The sequence below is a fragment of the Colletotrichum paranaense genome, assembly GCF_030867605.1.
Source record: "Colletotrichum paranaense strain IMI 384185 chromosome Unknown Scaffold_2.1, whole genome shotgun sequence".
In the NCBI taxonomy this organism is placed as follows: Eukaryota; Fungi; Ascomycota; class Sordariomycetes; order Glomerellales; family Glomerellaceae; genus Colletotrichum; species Colletotrichum paranaense.
Window position 1 is genome coordinate 4,648,144 of NW_026848960.1, and position 19,700 is coordinate 4,667,843.

The following is a 19,700-nucleotide window of genomic DNA, read 5'->3' on the forward strand; positions in this document are numbered from 1 at the left end:
CGACAAAGGTGTTTGTCAACCGAGTTGGCCAAGCGCGACCAGAGGTAGTTCCATACCGGTATCATATCGGAACGGCCGGCCAATGTGTTGATATCATTTGCCATGTTGGGAGGTGAGATAGATCGTTTGTAAGAAGTGAATTTACTATTGTCAACGATGCAGGTAGTGGTAAGTATTGATGTTGTTCAAATACTCAATGAGAATCTACCTTCTATCAGTGTATTAGACTGCCCAATGCTATCACGAGTGGCCCAGAGTGCCGATGATGGGATTACAGCTTTGATAGATTTCGGAAAGCTATGGCATCTTTGTCGAAAGAACTTGCAATCACCATCTTCAGAAGTGTCACCTAAGCTGGCTGGATCACTAGTGTGTCGATATGGAATTAGTAGCTCAAACGCGCAGATGAAGCTAAATACACAGGACATGTCCGAACGATTAGTGCCGACTCTCGAGATTGAGTTTCTTGTCAAATTGGGAAGTATCAGAGTGCTGCCACCTGAACTTTTATCAAGCGTGGTCGTGGCAATCCATCTGACCATCCATCCCAGAGTCCTAGTATGCCATGGACATATTTGATATCGTCCACTGTGCTGATTCATCTGAACCCGTGCTGCCACCCAAGTCGACGATGTTGATGTAGCCAAAATGTTGCGCCATACCCAAAGCTCTATTCTGACAAGTTGTGAGAAGTTTGAAAATTTGCGGTCCAGTGCAAAGTTTCTCAGCCAACCTTGCCAGCTTCCCTATGACTACGTTCGTGTCGCTCTCCAGAACTCGCGTCTCGTACAAGACAATTTCATCAACTATACATAATAAGATACTCCCTTGAGGAAGCTGCTCTACTAGTCTGGCAAAGACCGAACACAGAGTCGTCGGTTTGAGCTGCTCCACATGCCGCCACTTGGAATCGTAGATAAATGATAAGTCGACCTCTACGCCACTGTCGATCATTTTCTCGAGAAGCTGACCGATGAGGCTCGTCATCATTTTGCTGGGGCAGCGATCCGTTCTAGCATTGTTGCCTGCCACGAGGGCTGGCTTATGCTCTGCGCAAAACCAATTGATGACGTAGAACGGTGTCGAGGTATCCCCTGCAGCCATGAAGCTTTGCGTCGCCTGAGCAGCTACAAGACTGAGCGGTGAGATACCGTCAACGGCAGCGGTGTCGTCTCTTCCATTGACGAGAAGACAGCTTGACGACGTTGTATTCGTCATGAATGACTTGAAACTTTCGTGTCTTATGAGGGTGGCTGCTTTGGCGATTTGTTTGCCAGTCAGTCTACTGCCAAGACGAATTTGAGTGGCCACGTCCCGTGGAACAAGGCTTGGGTCGTATTGAAGAGATTCAAGTAATCGCTCTTGTGATCTTCTAGCCTCCGCTTGTCGTTCGTCGGCATTCGCCCGCGTGTTCGGGGATATCGATGTCCCGGGAAGGATGTGGGTTGCGTTCACCATGTCGTAAGCCGAAATTCGTGGTTGTGAGGAACTAGATTGCTGATCAGATTGTTCTACATGAGATCACGTTAGCTTATCGCGTGGAATGTCTGTCCAAGAGGGGGAGGATGCAAGCAAAAGTGGAGGGGTAAGGGAGGATAAAGAATATGACCAGTTGAGTGAACATAGGAAGTTAAAGAATCAAGGAGCGAGGAATACGGGTGTTGAACATGCAGGGAAAGATTGGAGAGCTTGGGTACCTAAACCTAGATTCGTCTCCAGTAGTTTGAAAAATCTCTGAAAAAAGGGGGCCAATGTCTTCGATTGTTGATTCATTTCAGATAGAAGGCGAATGCTCTCATGTGTTTCTTGAGCGTGACATTGCTGAGCCTCGTCTCTGAACGCTCTGACCTTAGTTCTGACGTTCTCAGTACTTTTCTGGAGATCTTCTTGGTATGCTCCCTGCTTGAGCCAAGCATGGGTCACATTTTCTAGATGATTAATTAGTTAGTAAGTCATAGCCTGCTTGGGAAAGATCATTGTTGATTAGTATCTGGAAATCGGAAGGCAACCTACTGAGCCTGCTGTTGAGAAAGAACTGCATCACATGAATGAGTGCCTCTAGAACGGCTTGGAACAACTCAAAGCTTCTTTTGTCAAGACGGTGGCCTCCCATGTTCCGATACATTGCCATGTACTGCCTTGAGCTTTCCATCATATCTGGAATTTGTGCCAAGAATTCGAAGATGATCTCCGGGGTGTTGGAGTAGGTCGAGGCAGCCTGGTCTATCGTTAATATAGGGCTTCCCTTGCGTACGTCACCGAAAACATAAGGCAAGGCATACCCCGATGAAAAGCTTGAATACTCCACAGATACTGATCAAAAAACGCGTAAGTGCAAATTTGCATGAAGTCGGCGGGAGTGGCTAATGTCGACATTACCTTGCTCCGTAATCTCCCATCGGCAACAAACTTAACCAAGCTTCCAGAGACTCTGAATGCCGCCCAATTCTATCAATGAAGACCATTCTTTTACTCTCCTGGTTTGGGCTACTTCTCCAATGCTCTGCAGTCCTCTCAACCTCCGTCAAAACTTGAGACCAGCTGCTGCGTCGCAATTCCGATGCCGCGTCGAGTGGGATGTGGGCTGCGCTTTTCTTTTTTGCAAGTTTCTGTTCCACTTGTGTCATTAAGGCAAAAAGGCGTTCCTTTTCCTCATTCGCCTGCTCCCACATTGCTGTGCTTTTGTTGATGAAGAACTTGTTAGTTGAGCCAGTCTTACATGTAATGAAGATACACATGTATTGAAACAGAGAGTGGCAAGCGTCTACCTCGCATCTTTCAGCTTCCATGCTTCATCTGCAGAAACGAAACTTCCACTTTGCTCGCTATACACTGGTAGTAGCTGTCCCGGTGGACAGATTTGATTCTCGATGAAAGATACTGCCTCTTTTTGAGGGTAGCGATCCCTGGAAAGGAGGAACGAATCTCTTTGGCCACTCTCCATGGTCTGAAGTTAATAACCATGAGACTCTTGGGAACAGACTGTCAGTAATGATCAGAACGAAAGGACTGGGCCTGCGTACATCACATCATCTCCAAGAGAAGGCTAGGGATGATTATGAGTGCAGGACATGTGGCAATTGAATTTCGACACCCTAGCTGGAAGGAGCTACTGTTGCCTCAATAGCCGCTGAATATTACATGACTGCATGGTGGTACCAATCTTTATTGGCTGCGCGTAGTTTGACCAACGCATTTCAAGCAGGCTGTAGGCAGGCTTACGGCATCCTGTGACCCTCCATCAATCAAGTGTGATACATTACATGCAGAGGACGATAGTGCTTCTGAAAATTAGCCAATGTGAGTGTCTCGTTCTTCTGTACCTACCGGTGGCATTTGCAGCGTCACCAAATGTCGGTATTGACTGGATACAGACAGTGCGGAAAGAGATGACACCGAAGCCCCTTGCTAACCGAGAGCCTAGGACCATCACTCTCTCAAGTGCGGCGGTGTCTTCCTACACATTTGAATCCGGTGTCGGTCTATAGTCCCGTCGTACTTAAAGGAACGCTGTCATACGGGGGATTTCTGCCTTTTAGACCCTTCCTTCTACGGCTTTCTCATCACCATTGGTTTCTGCACAACCTACCTTACCTGGATATGCCGCCAGAACTATCGCAAGCAGCACGAGAAGATTCTGTCATTGCCACGAACAAGGATTTCCAGCAAAAAGATCACGAGGAAACCTCCGAAGCTAATAAAATGCCGGAGTCTGTCTGCGGTTCCGAGAGTGAGAATGTCGACCCGACGAGCCAAAAAGCCGATACTCCGAGTTCTGAACAAGATGGTCACTCATCAGCGGATCAAGAGGATGTACCCTTAGAAGACACAGTGGAAGAGGATGAAGGCGAGGTAATAAGTGCGGCCCATCGAGCGGCGTACCCGAATGCGACACAGGTGCGTCATGTATTCGAAGAGGAGAAAGAATCCGGCCGGATGAAAATGCGATACCATCAAGCATCTCTACACCACACATTTACCAACTTGCGGATTGAAGATCTCGAGCGCGGTCTCAAGGAGCTGAAAGCTGCTTTTGAGAATCGCAATGACACTTGGGAAGCCCCGAAAAGGACCAAATTTCCCATTCATCGACATGAACTGCGGAGGTCATACGCAAATCAGTTTCGCATCACGCGGCTGACGGCTATGCTGCATTGCGCTCAGCAACCAGCCCTAGAAGTACAAGTCACCGAAAGGATTCCACCTACTCTTTTGACCTTGGACAATGAATCGCACAGTCTGTCTCACCAAACGCCTGGGAATGCTGAAGGTATACCGTTGCAAAGCGGCTCTCTGAAGACCCCAGAGCGTCTGCGAATCAGGTCGTGGTCTCTTTTGTCACATCTCGAGAAGATAACTGGACGAGCTATAATGGGCCTTGCACAGTCGACTAAGATGGACGGTGTAAAGGTGCACAGCGGCGTCGCGTTTCTCCGGCCTTTCAAATTCTTCGCCGAGCACCATGATGCAATCAGGAAGAGTCAGGCTGAACTGGAAGCTTGGATGCACACTGGCACACCCTCTAATCGCCGAAAAGAATCTCAGAAGCAAGCGGCTGAGCCTATTCGCGAAAGTCCGACTCAGCATGACTTTGATGATAAGAACCTTGTGGAAGATTTGAAGCTACTTGTCCACTTTCTTGATAACGACCTTAAGTCCACCTTGGACCTGCGCCAAAAGGTCAAGGATGGAACGGCGCTTGAAATCGAGTATGACGATCTTTGGCATCTCTTTGCACGGGGAGATATCGTTATTACGCCTTCTGACCCCAATCAAGCTTACCGAGTCATCAACATGGCGGGCGGTCGCGAGCCACTGCAGTACGAAGCTAGGTACCCGCGAAGTGACGTGGAGAAGCCTGTTCCTGTGGACGGTTTTGTTCTGGACTGCTTAAGCTTTGGATCCGATGGCACCGCATACATTCCAAAACTACAGAGACTCCCAATTCATCGGTTTCATGGGAAACGATTGATTACTTCGTTACCCGTTTATCCTTTGCGGTTCGACCCGAAGCAGAATACATTACGAGCCGAATTCGAAGCAATGGGCACGAGGTTCCTGGACTTGACTCGAGAAACAAGTTGCCACAAGCTGGCTCGTGGCAAGACACTCGATGAGCCATCTCATGACTTAGACAATCAAGTCATAGTCGACATGCGCCTCGCGATGACGGCTAAAACTGAGTGGAGAATGAAGACCAGTATATCGTCGGAAGAGCTCACACGAAGGGACAAAAGGGAGACTATTGAAGGATCCTGGTGTTATCATCGTGAACCAGGTTGTTGCGGTGGCGATGTCATTTTTAACGACCTCGTATACGATGAAGAGCATGCTGCCGCCTTCGGTCAGAAACTGACCAGGATGTTAGGTCCGTTGCAGGAAGAAGATCTGACAGAGGAAGATTTGATGTTAATGCAGCCTTACGTCTACGCCTTCGTTCTTCGATCTAGACAGTGGGCAACCATCTGGACAACAGACCTGAAAGAAGTTGTGTTTGAGAATAACTTCAACGACCTCGTCATTTCTGAAGACCACAAGGAGACTGTCAGGGCACTGGTAAAAACGCATGAGAACAAGCGGGCCGCAGAGTCATCTCCTGGCGTCTCACGTAGCGTAGGAACAGCGTTGGATCTTGTCAAGGGCAAAGGGGCTGGCCTTGTCATTCTTCTCCACGGTCCGCCTGGCGTGGGGAAGACGTCGACGGCTGAGTGCGTTGCCGATGACACCCATCGACCTCTCTTCCCCATTACATGCGGCGATATTGGAGAGACGGCGGCCGAGGTTGAGACCAACTTGCAATATAGCTTCAAGCTTGCACATAAATGGGGTTGCGTGCTATTGCTGGATGAGGCTGACATCTTCCTCGCGAAGAGAGTTCGAGACAACATCCGTCACAATGCCGTGACGAGCGTATTCCTTCGCACACTTGAGTACTACGCGGGGATTCTATTTCTTACCTCCAACCGTGTGGGAGCCATCGATCCAGCATTCAAGTCAAGGATTCAGATGTCTCTCTCCTACAACGATTTGGATCTCCCAGTGACTCTCAAAATTTACGAGAAGTTCATCAAAAGAGCCAAAGAAGAGCAGCGCAGTACGAAGACCCAAAACTTCAAGATAAAAGAGAAGGAAATCATGAGCTTTGCCGAAAAGCACTACAATCGCCTTGAGCTTGAAGGACGATACACGTGGAATGGAAGGTATGGTTATGTCTCCCTCGCCCAGCTTTCGAGTAATGTCTTTCAATGTCTAGAATCGCTAAGTTTACTGACAACCAAATGATGTAGACAAATCCGAAACGCTTTTCAAACAGCCATTGCTCTAGTTGAGTACCAATACATATCAAAAGAGGCAGACGAGCCCAAACCCAGTCTTGGCAAGAAGCAATTCAAAAAGGTTGCAAAGGGGTTCAAAGAGTTCGACGACTATCTCATCAATGTGAACGGAGCGACTGAGGCAGACGAGGCTAGACGCGAGGGCTGGCGATATGATGTTAGGAAGACCGTACCTTCGCCGACGCCGCACAGATTCACCCAGGCTAGTCGCTTCCAGCAGGGTTTGAAAAATCCTGCGCGAAACCTCGAGTCTGAAGATAGCTCCGAGACAGAGAAAGAAAGTGACGAGGATTCTGAGGACGAGGCCAAAGATGGAAGAGGATCGGAGAAAAAAGCTACCCCCAGCACCGTTGGACGTCAATCTCTTGCTACCGCTGGAGTGTCCCTTGACATGGAACAGTACCAACAATTTCTCAAGTTCCAACAGATGATGTCCGGTGGTGGTAAATAAGAGTTAGAAACTGCAGTGAGCATACGAATGACTAGGAAAGTGACAGTAGAAACAACAAGGACTAGACTTTGAGTTTAATCTACTCCTGCCATGCGGTGCCCATGAGATTGATCCTATCGTGAATCAGGAAACACACGAGAAACGGCTGGTTTCTTCATTTAATTACCGAGCAAGATCCGATTGACATCACGGATTTTGCGCACTAGACATTGCGGCCACGTGAACTGCCATGCGTGCCATGAGGCAAACGAACGCAGGCAGCATCTGCAACACAGCCTTACAGCTCCACTATGCTGCAACCACATGACGTTCACAGATTTCAAAGCTTTCAACCAACCAGGCTCTCAGTTGCACAGTTGGTTTTGGCCAAGAGCTGGTTGGAACCCTTACTTCTGCAAGTCATTCGTTTCCCCTGAAAACAGCATCTCGCAAAAAGGTCCAGCAGACGCCCTATGGGGGTCGCCTTGCCAGCGAAAGCACAACATTGGCCAGTAAGCGGGAATGCGGCATAACCGAAGTGATGCCTGGCCACCTATCAGAAGGTGGACATGGTTGATATATTTCAGCCGCGCCCCAAAACATCAGATATGCTCGGATCAGGCTAGCGTGTCTTATGCCAGCTCCACGCCACGGCTCTTTCGACAACGCTCGTAAACGCACCTGCGCGGCCCGGCCCCTAGACTATGCAGCGTAAGCCGGTGTGATAGTCAGCCACTCCGGAGACTGAGGGCCGAACTGGTTGCAGCAATTACTCGTCGGAATGCAGAAGGCTATCAAGGCTGGCTGAGTAGTCTGTCTGGCTTGGTGATGGGACTCGGCGTCAGACTGCTGACCATCTTGTCTTTGATTACACCAATCAACGTCCGTCATTCACCTAGAAAGCCTACGATCAACTGTTGCACAACTTTTCCCGATTGAAGACGACTCTGCGGCTGAGCAGTATGTAGCCTGCCTTGGGGGTTCCGTGTAAATGGGGTCCATGCATGTGATGCTGATTGATTCTTATTTATTGCTGTTGGCTGTCCTGTTTCTGCTGATCAAGTCCTTTGCAACTCTGCTTCTTCTAAGAGACACCTCTCAAAAAAATATTATTTACTTTCCGTTCTAGAAATCTCAATCATGGTTCGCATTGAAGATTTCGAGGGTATGCAATACTCCAGGGTGGGAGACGAGTCTGAGATGCAAGAATACGCTTTCTTCAACCAGCAATATGCAACTTCAACATATCAGAAAGAGCACGACATGAACCCCGATCTCATAGTGCGACCTCAAAACGACCAAGATGTCATCAGAGCGGTCAACTGGGCCAGGGAAAACAAGGTGGCCGTTGCCGTCAAGAGTGGAGGCCACCAGTACAGCGGAGCCTCGTCCACAAGCGGCAAAAACATCCAGATCGACTTGGGTAACACGTACAAGGATCTGATGATCTTGAAGCCCAAGGAACCCATTGCAGACAACCGCACACTTGTTTATATTGGCGTCAGCATCACCATGATGGATCTCAACAAGTACCTCAAGCAGACGAAGCTCTTTGTTCCCACTGGCCAGTGTGCGTACGTCGGCGTCGGAGGTCACGGCCAGACTGGCGGTTACGGACAGTTAGGCCGAAGTTTCGGCCTTTTTGGAGACAATATCAGAACCATCCGCATGGTATGCCACGACGGTGTCATCCGCGACATCACCAAGGAGAACAACCCTGAGATGTTCTATGCCATCCTTGGTGGCAGCCCAGGAAACTTCGGCGTCATCACTCACTACATCGTCGAGGTGTATAAGTCTAGTAGCTACCTTGGTACCGTCGCTGGACCTAACGGCTTCAAAGGACCTCATGGCATCAAGGCACTCTGGCTCTACTCCAAGGAAGTTCTTAGCACACTTCTCAATGCCATTGCCGAGATGGCTGATGACCCTACATTCCCCCGCGGCTTTGACCTCTGTGTCAGTGTCATCAGCACAGATTTCCCCATGTCGACTCTGTTCAAGGAGCTCAAAGACGCCAACGTCTGGCAGCGCATCCAGGACCGCATCAAGAATGCACTCGAAGACGACTTCCTGGAGTTGCTCAATGGACGATTTCCAGCCTCGATAATCCTGTATGCGCAGTGGTGCCCGACCAGCAAGGAGGACAAGTACGATGCCAATGTCGACGCCTGGTTTGGCAAGTTCCGAGAGCTCAAGAGCCTGTTGGAAGACTTCTCGCTTCAGTTTGGAGAGTTCGACATGGAGATGTCGGATATGACTGGGCAGTGGATCTTCCCCAGAGCGCGCGAGTTTGACCTCCCATACGTCAAGCGCACATACTCGACCAACTCCACCAGCCTCACAAAGGACAAGTGGGTTGATGCTGTGGTTGATCGCATTGACCTCATCTATAACCCTGAACAGTACCTCAAGGGACATGAGGGTGAGAAGGATTATGAGCGTTTCATGCGATGTAAGCTGTCAGTTCAAATCCAGTGCTTTGGAGGCAAGAACTCGCGCTTCTTCGTCAACAGAGACAACGGCACATCCTACAGCTGGAGAGACTCGTCTGTTGTCCAGACTTTGGACTGCTTCCACGAGCCCGATGAAGATTCCAGGAAGCTGGCTCAATCATGGCAAGCCAAGAACGATCAGATTATGAACGGACCTGACAGCCCGTTCAGCAAAAAGGATAGACGTCTTCTTTGGGGATCCTACGGTGATTGGAACCTGGGTGATGAGAAGATCTGGAAGTGCTACTACGAAGATGAGGAGAAGTACAGGCGGCTTGGAAAGGCCAGAGCACTCGCTGATCCCAACGGAACGTTTACTGCAAATCCGTTCGCAATTACTGCAATCAACAATGCAAAGTTATGAACGGGACTATGTACTGCTCTAAAAACTGGACTGGGCGGAAAACTTGTATGTTAAGGATTAGGTCAAATTTGTACCCCAAATTGTTTGTAGTCTAAAATTGCATTACTCTCATCACATTGCCATTCTCAGCGCCAACATTTTGCCAATATCCGGAGTCCCCAACCCAGTGACAGCGTCCCAGCCAGCCACTGAGGGCCAACTCGCGTTCGGCACAAGCTTGGCTCCGAACTCAGGCGGGAACTTTTGCGTGCCAAAACCAGTTGTGCCAGTGCAGCCCACGGACTGCCCAGCAGACACGTCGTTGATGGCTTGCAACCCAGCGCCATATAGCCATGGATTGATAAATCCCATTGGCGGCTTTCCCGCTTGGATGAGAGCGGCGTTAACCATGCCCACCATGCCTGCCCAGATTGGAGCGGCGGCGCTGGTACCTTGGAAGCCACCTAGTTGGCCGCCCGTCACGAATGTGAGGTTGAAGCTTTGGGCGCTAACGTCTGGGAAGCCTCGGCCTGATGCGTTGAAGAGGCCGTTGAACTGGGTGCCAATGGTGTTCTTCAAGTACGCCGGCACAACTTGTTCTTGGTATGTCGGTCTGGCGAACTTGTCCGAGAACCCACCGCTCGAGAAGTCGCTGGCCCTCTCAGGCGCGATACCCCTCACCCCGCCAACTCCTGTGACAAAGGGGCATGATGCCGGAAAGACGGCATTGAAACGCGTGCTGTTGGTACCGTCGTTCGTGACACACGTGTTGCCCGGTCCAGAGTCACCCGACGCGGCAAACATCGTAACGCCCCGGGCACCAAGTGCACCGAACTGATCGCAAATTTGCTGAACATAGCCGTCCGGAAGTGACTGTTCGTTCTCGCCGAAACTAGTAGTGATTGTGTGAGGAAGCTTTTCGTCGGGTAGCTTGAGCATCGCGTCTAACCAGATCAGCCAAGGTTCCGTCGTGTCCCCAGGTTGACCGCCTAGTTCGAGCTTGATTGGTCCATCTCCCGCCACGGCGGTGACGATGTTGGGTACCGGGTTGGACAGTGAAGCCGTATACTGAACGTCGAAGTTGAGTTCGGCGTTTGAGAACTTGTTCTGAGCCTGATCTGTTGTGCCATTATTGATGCTAAGGAAAGAAAACTTCACTTCCGTTGATGGTTGATCGACGTTCTTGGCAAACAGGGCAAAGTCGTCAAATTTGGCAACCTGATTCTGCGAAGCGTAGATACCAAGACCTCGGGCCAGACTGACGTTCATTTTGGCAGGAACATTATACAGAGATCGTATGCAGTTAGGTGTGATGGTCCTGTTACACGTAGGATCGACTTGTGCTTGCGATGCGGGTGGTGTAATCCTATCTACCTGTGCCGTGTAAAGAAGTTTCGGGTTCACCCCAGCCAACGACCTCTTCACCTTCCGGAGCTCGTCGCGGGGGGTGTCGTCGGCAAGAGGCGCAACCATGGCCGATCCTTGGTGCATCATCGGGTGAGAACAAAATCTCGTCGACGGAGTGATTAACGAGATCTTGTTCTTCAACTCCAAGGGTAAAGAATACTGCAACGTCCGCAGCACTTCCTTGCCGCTGTCAATGTTTCGAAACCATCTAAAGTCTGCGTCGAGCAGATTATTCGCCTTCTTCACCGTCGTCTGCACTTTGATCCAATGACCGTCGCTTTCTATATCTGCCGCTGTTGCGTTCCCGTGTTCCTGAAGCCAGTTTATGATGATGTCTCGTGACTCCGTATCGGGGTTGAGAAGTGCTTGTGCCTCCTCCCGAGAGAGGTGCCTGCCGTAAAGCTCATGTCCCGGCGTGGAGACACTATAGAGGGCCCGTTCTACATGCCTGCTTCTATCGGCTGCGATGGATATGCTGAATAGATGATTTGAATCTGTGGGACGAGAGAGTGTCCATCCCGATGGTGGATCTCTACTATACTCTACTTGTATTGAGCCAGCTCTCGAAGCGATGGCAAACGGCCCGATGAAGGAAATAACTGTAAACGCCGCAAGAAGGATAAGCATCTTGCAAAACGAGTTCGTGCCCTAGGCACCGGACTATCAGACAAAATTACACAGCAAGAAAGGAATAGAACAGGCCGAATATTTGCAAATAGCTTAAAACGTTTCGCGGGGCATTTGGGGAGGAAGTAGTAATAAGACCTTGAGACCTCGTTCGTGTTGCACCAGGACGGCCGTATAAACTACAAAGCCTCCTGGTTCATTCGGCACTTGACTAACGAGCGAGCAGTTCGAGTCAATTATCGAAACATAGCCTAAAGCTAAAGATGCGGGCGTCGCCACGGCCGAAACTTGTCTGAGTATGGGTCCACCTGATGTCGCAGTATCTCTCTATGGTCGAGGGTCACATCGTTAGTCAGTTTCAGGTTTCCAAGGGGACGGTCTTTCACCAGCATCCCGCCTCAGGTCACTTCAAAACTCCGGATTCATCGGGTCTCTGCCCCTCGTCTTACGAAACCATTGCAGAGTCGGCTGCTCTGTCGATTAGAAGAATATGGGGCCCGAAATGGTTGTTCCAGCTCAACCGTAACGAGAGTATGCTCAAGTGTGTTGATGTTTGAGGAATCATGACTTGATGAAGAACTCTCCGGTTCTCGCAGGCTTTACTTAGCCTTCGCCAGGTCTAGATCTTGTTTTCTTGGTACCTGCTGATCAGTCAGTCAAGGAGATCGCGGAACATGGTCGAAGGCCTATATCTGATGAAAGACTCATTGGATGGAGATTCAGTTGCGGAGGAAGCTTCATCCTCATACACCTTTCCAAAGATTACGGTATTGAGACCGCACGAACTTCAAAAAGTCCGCTAAGGCACCACAAAGACCACATGATGGAAAACGAGTACGAAATTGGTGGTTGTTGGACACTTCTTCGTTTGGACGATGGACTATTCCAAATGTAGCTAGAATCCGAAAGCGAATGAAAGTCAAATGTGTAGTGTTCCATCCAAAAGAATGTCTGTACCTACAATAAGCTTTACGGTAAGATTGTACAGCAAAAAGTGTGATTTTTGTAAGCGCGATGGAATCTTCGGACATAGTCTTGAACCCGAGACGATCGTCAGCCAGAGAAAGCTTGAACCATCCGAAGCCTGAGAGAAGGCGGCTCCTTCATGAAGGGGCTTGATCACGGGAAGGGGCGTGCTTGGGATAACTTGGGGGAGCACAGCCCGTGAGACGTTTCCAACGCGCGTCAATTATGCAATGAGTATACAAGGCCTACCTTACGTGACTCGAACCTCACATTCGTGGTGACGGGAAGGAAACCTTCTTTCTCCGATCCGCAAATTCCATCTAGACTAGTCGGGATCTTTCAAGCTGCAGCTGTACCCTTCTAGTATTACTTAATACTGAACAGCTGATACAACGTTGGTTAATACACCGTCTTGGGTATTAAGTTGAACAGCCTACAGGCACCCAGAAACCTATCGCCTCTTGCTACAAAGCGGTGTCAAACAACACTCTCCTCTCAGATATAGTCTGAATAGGCTGCGTTGATGATCACTTTCTATGATGAATGTCTCGAATTATGTTTGGGCTGGTGATATTGCGGGCCGGAGCTTTTGACATACAGGTACTTCGGCATATCTACGCAGAGATGCCGTCCTATTCTCCTTTCTCTCTCAACAAGACAAATAGATTTATTGCAGGCTGGAACAGTGGCTTACTGGCTAATGACGACCAAGTTGGTCTGGTTACTTCCGTATATTTCACTCCCTATTATCAGCTTTGACTAAAGACAGAAACTGCAAGCCTTATTATTGTTTCTAAAGTGACGGGAAGTTCTTCAACGTCATAGGCATCAAAATCCAACTGCAAATGTTATGATATGGGCTCGTTGGCTACATTGAAATCGATATAGTTCTTTTACCCATTGAACAACCCCTCAATGCAAGCAATTCAGAGAAAAGGCTTGAGCAGATGCGTCGATGTTGTAATTCGTATTTCCCCTTTTATACCACGACTTCACAATTCTACATCTAAGAAGCCTTCGCAAGAAATGGAGAGGTCGAGGCTTAGGCCGGATTTCCTCTCAAATTTGCCCCCCCCCCCCCTTCCCCTTCGCCAACAATATCATCCCAGCCCTCATCATCGGTCTCTCGAAGCACACCGCACCGAATCAAAAATTCGACGTTCTTCTCAGACCAATATGTCGAGAGACCTACGTTGCGGAACTGTTTGCGGTATGAGTCGTGAAACTTGCAGGTGCCTTCCTTTCTAGAAGTCCCGGTGTTGCTGATGTATGCTGAATTACTGTGGTTTAAGTACCAGATAACGACACAATCCTCTTACTGGGCAGGTCATTCACCTCTATTTTCAGCATACCAAGCTCCATATGGATTGTCATGGGGTTTGGGTACGTACACAATTTCATCCGAAAGAAAAGAAGCCCAACTTAAGGCATGGTTGGGGTTTTCTGTAGCAGAGCCGTGATGATTTTCGGATTGTCGTCGGCTTTGCGATTCACGATAGTCAATGGGGGTCTTTTTAACATCATTCGTGAGTGATTTTCCAGCCCAGACTCCCAAACCGAGGACGTCAGTCTTGCGATCGGATTCGGAAAGATGTGGCGCACTCTGGACAGCCAGTTTCTGTCCGTTGCGGTCGATTGATTCGGTCGCCGTCAATTCGCATTGGGCCTCGCTCGAAGCCTTCGTGCTGCTTTGAGCTCGAGCCGCTTCACTGTCCGAATCACAGTTACTGGGTTTGGGTACTTCCAGGAACTTTTTTCCATAGTCGTCGGCATGTCTGAAACTCATGTCGTACTGTGGGCTGGCAGGGTGCCCGTCACCGCGCGCATCTTTCCGGTCGTTAATATGAAGATCATTTAGTTCCGAGAGTAGGCCCTCAGCTGGGAGTTCTTCTGTGTTGTGGATGAATATTGCTGGTACTTTGCTCATTGCTTCTGAAAACTGGCTTGACTTGGAGCGGAGGGACAATTGCGTAACTTCGGTAGTGATGGTTATCGAAGGAATGCCGGATGTTGGTTCAGATTCTAGGTACTTCCGATATAGGACTGTGTGGGAAGGGGACATGTGATATTTTCCCCCTTAGCAACAGGTTTTATACTCGTCATTACTGTACATCCTAAAGATGGCAACTCGCATCACGTTGTTTGCATCCCAGAGGTGAATTGCAAGGTTCTAAGACGGATGGTTTGACGTCTGCGGGTGTTTGGATGTTGGTAAGACGCGGTAGGTTATCCCATGCTACCTGAACAACAAGGACCAAGCAAGCATGATATGTTGCTTGATACTATGTAGAAATTTGGGCAATCTGGCGATGGAGCCAATGGTGTTGGAACTTCGCAAAAGGTGGAGAGTGGGTGTTGTTCATTATGGCCATCGAGTGATTCGCCATTGTGTCTTAGGGGAACGTGTGTCTGACGCCAAGACGGCGCATCGAATTAAGTAGGACAAAGAAAGCACTGGGAATGAGGCAAGTCGACAGATCCAAGCACGACCATGATGCAAACTCCAGAAATTACCGATTGTTCAACGGCCAGAATCACTTGGGTGGGCTCTGGCCATTGTGGCGGTGTTTTTGGCCTTTCATCACGATACGGGTAGACGTTCCGGTGAAGATTAACTCAATGGTTGCTTTTCTTAGCTAATTGAACATGCATATGTTCGTTGTCGCTTGTGCTTGGTAGACTTACCAGGGCAACGAGGCGGTAAAAGAGCGACCAGGATACCTCGTTGAACAAAAGGCTGTAGACTCTGGCTGTTTTACCGCGTCAAGGACTGTTGGTACTCACTCCTCTGACCTCGAGTGATCATTCACTTTTCAAAACCTCATGAATTGATACGGATGGATACTCATTCTCAAGAGCATTCTCGTAGTAAACAAGCAATGTCAAAAAGTATTTCCGCTGACTCTCGAGATCGCGGTACCTGGGTAGGCGACATCCAGGCGGCGGTGGCTCACAAGAGAGCAAACCGTCTCAGGAAAAGAGAGTGGGAAAAGTAAACCTCGGTGAGGTCGACCCGGGCTCCCGGACCGGAACTCACCCACTGCCGGTATCATGCGCTCGAGGCTATCAGAATGACGGAGACCGAGAGTCAACAAACTCAATTGATAGACAAATATCTCGCTGGCGTCGCAGAAGCTTCTCATCACGAGTCTTGTATTATGACGTTGAAGTTTAGCGCCGGAAGGACGGCGTCAAATTCGCCCAACCACCTGATCAGATCATCCCTTCAGAAGATGACCCCACGACTCAGGGCATCAGCGGCGCTGCCGGTGGGCATTGTGTTCCTCAGAAGTTCGATTGCAAGCGAGAGCGAGTTCTGGCCAAGCCGGATTAGGATTGCGAAAAGAACAGCGGGGATTCGGGGGGGACGGGGAAAGCGAGAGATATGCGGGCTAGCTAATCACGGCAGTGTCTTGGCTTTCTCCGACCCCGTTCAGCCAACCCAGGATCTGCATTCAGAGCGTGGTAGGGGCAATAGGCAGCAAATTAGACTTTTTTGCCAAAGGACTGAACCTGACTAGGCTCGACTTATTCGCGGGTTCCGGCCGGCCAACACGTCGGGGTGTCGGGTTGGAATACGCGGATAGCTCGCTGTCTCTCCCTCAGCCCCCACGTGATGGCATGGCACTTTTCTCTTTGCAGTCTCTTCATGGAGATGGGTGTTCCTAGGAAAAAGGGAAAAGGGGACCAAAGTTCTGCATCTGACATAAACAATCATCGCAAATTGACTCCCCGCGATCTGTGAGGCGTCTGCATTGTACAGTCGCGACAACTCGACAGCCCTCTCCGTGAGCAGACGCAGATTGTCTGTTGAGAGCGCAATCTCACGCCCGATTCACTCACCGGCCTCCCGCTCACCTTTTTATGAGGGCCGTTCCGCGACATCCGACGCCGTAGCAACCGCCAGGAAGAGGCCCCATCATCAACCCGTCCTCACAATCTCCGTGAACTGTCAACCATGACCGAGCCCTCGTCCGCCGACAATGGCGGCGGCATCGTAGGCCGCGTCCGGGGCGCGTCCCTCTCCATCATGAACGCGAACCCGCAATTGGGCATGTGGCAGGCCGCCGGCACAGCAATCGCCCAGGCGCCGAATCTCACCGAGCTCCGCGACCCCGAATCCGGCGGCGATAACATCGCCTTCACGGCGCAGGGCCACTCGGCGCGCTACGCCGTCCAGGAACCCCACGGCGACCTGGCGCTCATCCGATCCAACACGAGTCGGCGCGCGTCGACGTTTTCTATTAATGGGCAATCGTCTGCCGGTGGGCGAAACGTGTTTAACGATAAATCAGAAAATATCAGGGAAACGGACGAACCCGCTGTGCTGAATGAGACTTCGGACGAAGCACGGCCGGGGACGGGGACGCATGATGAGAGCCTGCTGCCCAGCGAGGGTCAGCAGTTCCAGCGGCGACAGAGTCTGTATCAGAAGCACGCGGCGGAGGAGAAGGCGCCGTGGAAGACGACCATTGTCAATGGGTTGAAGGCATTTTGGAAGTTCTTCCTCACGCCGTCAGGGTTTGTCATCACCATCTACTGCTTGAATATTGTCGTAAGTATTCCCACCTCAGCTGCACGGCCTCTTTGCAAATGAGACATGCTAACATGAGTTGACTCTTAGGCCTGGGGAGTAAGTTCACATCATGATGTATGAAAATGAAGCTGTCCATACTGACCCACCCTTCCAGGCTATGCTCTTCTTCCTCCTCCTCAAGGCCGCACCAGCAATGAACTACCCAACCGCCGACGACGATAACTCACCCCGCAAGAAATGGCTCGAAATCTCCAGTCAGATCCTCAACGCCCTCTTCTGCGTAACGGGCTTCGGTCTCGCGCCCTGGCGCTTTCGCGACCTGTACTGGTACATCCGCGCCGTCAACTTCAAGAACCAGGCGGCGATGCTCAAGCTCGCGGCGCAGAATAAGAGCTGGTTCCGGCCGCCTGCGTGGGCTCTTCAGGGCGAGAAAGCGCCTGAGACGTTTACTGGCCAGGTCGCGCCGCCGACGGCGCTGTGGAAGCTGGGGTTCACGATTTGGATGATGGTTTGGAATACGTTCTTGCAGGCTGTGTTGTGCTATTTCATGTGGGGATACAACCGACTTGATCGACCTGTGAGTACCCTCTCTGACTCTACTAATGGGCGGTACGCCGTAACCATGGTGTCAGACCCGACTTTGTGAATGGTACTAACAAACGAGTCCAGTCATGGGCTACTGGCACCTTCATCGGCTTGGGATGCGGTGTCGCTATGCTTGCCGGTCTCATGTCCTGGTGGGAAGGCCGGAAGGTGAAGCAGATTGAAGGACCAGAGGTTAAGGTCGTTGAAGGAGAGCCCGGAGAGGTGTAATACATAATTTCTAATTTAGTGTTACCTAGCATAAGGTACATGTAGACATAGAGGTGGCCTGAGAGGTAGACTCAGCCTTTATTTTAGAGCGATGTGAGTTGCAGGAGGCAGCTCACGACTACGATGGATAATGATATGTAGATACAGCATCCGCACCCGAAGTCGCAGGCCTTCTTTCTATCTTTCGGTCTTTTCAAGCCAGAGAGCTCTCAACATATAGCTTGACAGTTTGGAGCATCGAAGGTCTGCCTATCGAGCTAAGTTGATGCCCCGGCTTAAGGTGACCTCCAGGGTAGTGAGTGTGAGAGCGCAATGAGGCTCATATGAGCTGCTAACAGGCTGATGAGGGAACTGCAGCAACCCAACGAATTCACCTAATAGCTTAAACCCATATGGAAGTTTTGTTATTATGAACGCCATTTTATGTCATTCAGGACTCATACAAAGTCATCATATTCGAGATCCAGTGAGCTTCCACATGTGAAAGTTTGAAGACAACCTTACCTACACTGATACAGGGCGATCTCACTGCTCTCCCACGTCCCTCCACACAAAGTTATGATTGACTTATCTAGACTTCCGATAATCGGAACAAGGTTAAAATATTACCATTCGCTCACAACTAATCGCATAAGAAGCTGCGGGTATGAATATCGCGGCATGAACCAGACGTAATTCCGACAGCACAGGCATGGATATCGAGAGTACTTCCATTTCCACACGATAAGTGACCACACCAAAGTACCTCAAGATGTAGCTGGCCTGTGCTTTTGCCACCCCACAAGCGTCACGCGGGATTGAATTAGTAGTCTCGCGATGCCTCGGATCTTCTTTCCATTATCTCTTTACTCCTCGTCTTCATCTTCACTTCTTTTCACTTTTACTCTACAACCCAAGGCTTAAGCCGACAAGATGTCTATATCCCAGGCATCACTCTCGGTCGCAATCTTGGCCTCCACCATCGGAACCTACATAGGCCTCCTAAACCCCAACCCCGAACCACCTCAAAAACCAAACAACGACCTTCACCACCACAACCACCATCACCATCACCAACCGCAAACCAAACACGCAGACTCGATCCGCTGGATGCACCTCACCCACAGACACACCCCCAAAGTAATCCTTCTTCCCCTCGCCCTCCTCTCCCTCCACCTCGCCGCCCTCACTCTCTACACACCCAACATTCCGCCCTCCATCCTCCGCCACGGCGCCGAAAACGGCCTCAGCGCCTCCCTAACAACCTGGTCCGCCTCAACCCTCCTCCCGCTCGCCGCAATCTTCTTCGCCGGCGTCCCGCTCCGCCTCGGACCCTACCGCTCCCTCGGGAAAAACTTCACCTTCCAGCTCACGAAACCGGATCAGCTCAAGACGACGGGGATTTACAAGTACCTCCAGCACCCGAGCTACACGGGCGTCATTGTTCTCGTGCTTTCCAATGTCGCGCTGCTGGCTAGGCTCGACGGCGTGCTGAGCTGCTGGGTTGCGCCGGCGTGGCATCAGGGGTTGAGGAGCGTGCAGTGGGTTCTTGGGCCTGCTGCGTGCTGTGTGTTTTTGTTTGGTGTGTGGACGAGGGTGAGGGAGGAGGAGGGCATGTTGAGGGAGGAGTTTGGGGAGAAGTGGGAGAGGTGGCATGCTTCCACGGCGCGGTTTGTGCCGTATATATTCTGATTTGAGGCGCTTGTCTTATGATTATTGGGTTTGATATCCCTGGTAGACTAGACTATTCATTTCGGACATTTACTTG

At 50.3% G+C, this 19,700-nt stretch overlaps 8 protein-coding genes across 8 annotated transcripts; 4 read left to right on the top strand and 4 right to left on the bottom strand.

Annotated features, from left to right (window-relative positions):
* Positions 1–555: 555 nt before the first annotated feature.
* Positions 556–1,458, bottom strand: CPAR01_03489 (uncharacterized protein; the record flags this gene model as incomplete). Its single annotated transcript, XM_060487776.1, has 1 exon — positions 556–1,458. One exon carries the CDS (start codon positions 1,456–1,458, stop codon positions 556–558), a length of 903 nt encoding a protein of 300 aa, XP_060355104.1.
* Positions 1,459–1,936: 478 nt separating this feature from the next.
* Positions 1,937–2,376, bottom strand: CPAR01_03490 (uncharacterized protein; the record flags this gene model as incomplete). Its single annotated transcript, XM_060487777.1, has 2 exons — positions 1,937–2,223; positions 2,283–2,376. 2 exons carry the CDS (start codon positions 2,374–2,376, stop codon positions 1,937–1,939), a joined length of 381 nt encoding a protein of 126 aa, XP_060355105.1.
* Positions 2,377–3,600: 1,224 nt separating this feature from the next.
* CPAR01_03491 (uncharacterized protein) lies at positions 3,601–6,786 on the top strand (the record flags this gene model as incomplete). The annotated part of the gene is made up of 2 exons (XM_060487778.1): positions 3,601–6,200; positions 6,288–6,786. 2 exons carry the CDS (start codon positions 3,601–3,603, stop codon positions 6,784–6,786), a joined length of 3,099 nt encoding a protein of 1,032 aa, XP_060355106.1.
* Positions 6,787–7,905: 1,119 nt separating this feature from the next.
* CPAR01_03492 (FAD binding domain-containing protein) lies at positions 7,906–9,624 on the top strand (the record flags this gene model as incomplete). Its single annotated transcript, XM_060487779.1, has 1 exon — positions 7,906–9,624. The coding sequence occupies one exon, from the start codon at positions 7,906–7,908 to the stop codon at positions 9,622–9,624; it is 1,719 nt and encodes a 572-aa protein (XP_060355107.1).
* Positions 9,625–9,735: 111 nt separating this feature from the next.
* Positions 9,736–11,637, bottom strand: CPAR01_03493 (uncharacterized protein; the record flags this gene model as incomplete). Its single annotated transcript, XM_060487780.1, has 1 exon — positions 9,736–11,637. One exon carries the CDS (start codon positions 11,635–11,637, stop codon positions 9,736–9,738), a length of 1,902 nt encoding a protein of 633 aa, XP_060355108.1.
* A 2,008-nt stretch (positions 11,638–13,645) lies between these two features.
* On the bottom strand, positions 13,646–14,530 carry CPAR01_03494 (uncharacterized protein; the record flags this gene model as incomplete). The annotated part of the gene is made up of 2 exons (XM_060487781.1): positions 13,646–13,883; positions 13,956–14,530. The coding sequence occupies 2 exons, from the start codon at positions 14,528–14,530 to the stop codon at positions 13,646–13,648; spliced, it is 813 nt and encodes a 270-aa protein (XP_060355109.1).
* Positions 14,531–16,561: 2,031 nt separating this feature from the next.
* Positions 16,562–17,953, top strand: CPAR01_03495 (uncharacterized protein; the record flags this gene model as incomplete). The annotated part of the gene is made up of 3 exons (XM_060487782.1): positions 16,562–17,162; positions 17,269–17,717; positions 17,810–17,953. 3 exons carry the CDS (start codon positions 16,562–16,564, stop codon positions 17,951–17,953), a joined length of 1,194 nt encoding a protein of 397 aa, XP_060355110.1.
* Positions 17,954–18,865: 912 nt separating this feature from the next.
* CPAR01_03496 (isoprenylcysteine carboxyl methyltransferase) lies at positions 18,866–19,624 on the top strand (the record flags this gene model as incomplete). Its single annotated transcript, XM_060487783.1, has 1 exon — positions 18,866–19,624. The coding sequence occupies one exon, from the start codon at positions 18,866–18,868 to the stop codon at positions 19,622–19,624; it is 759 nt and encodes a 252-aa protein (XP_060355111.1).
* Positions 19,625–19,700: the final 76 nt, after the last annotated feature.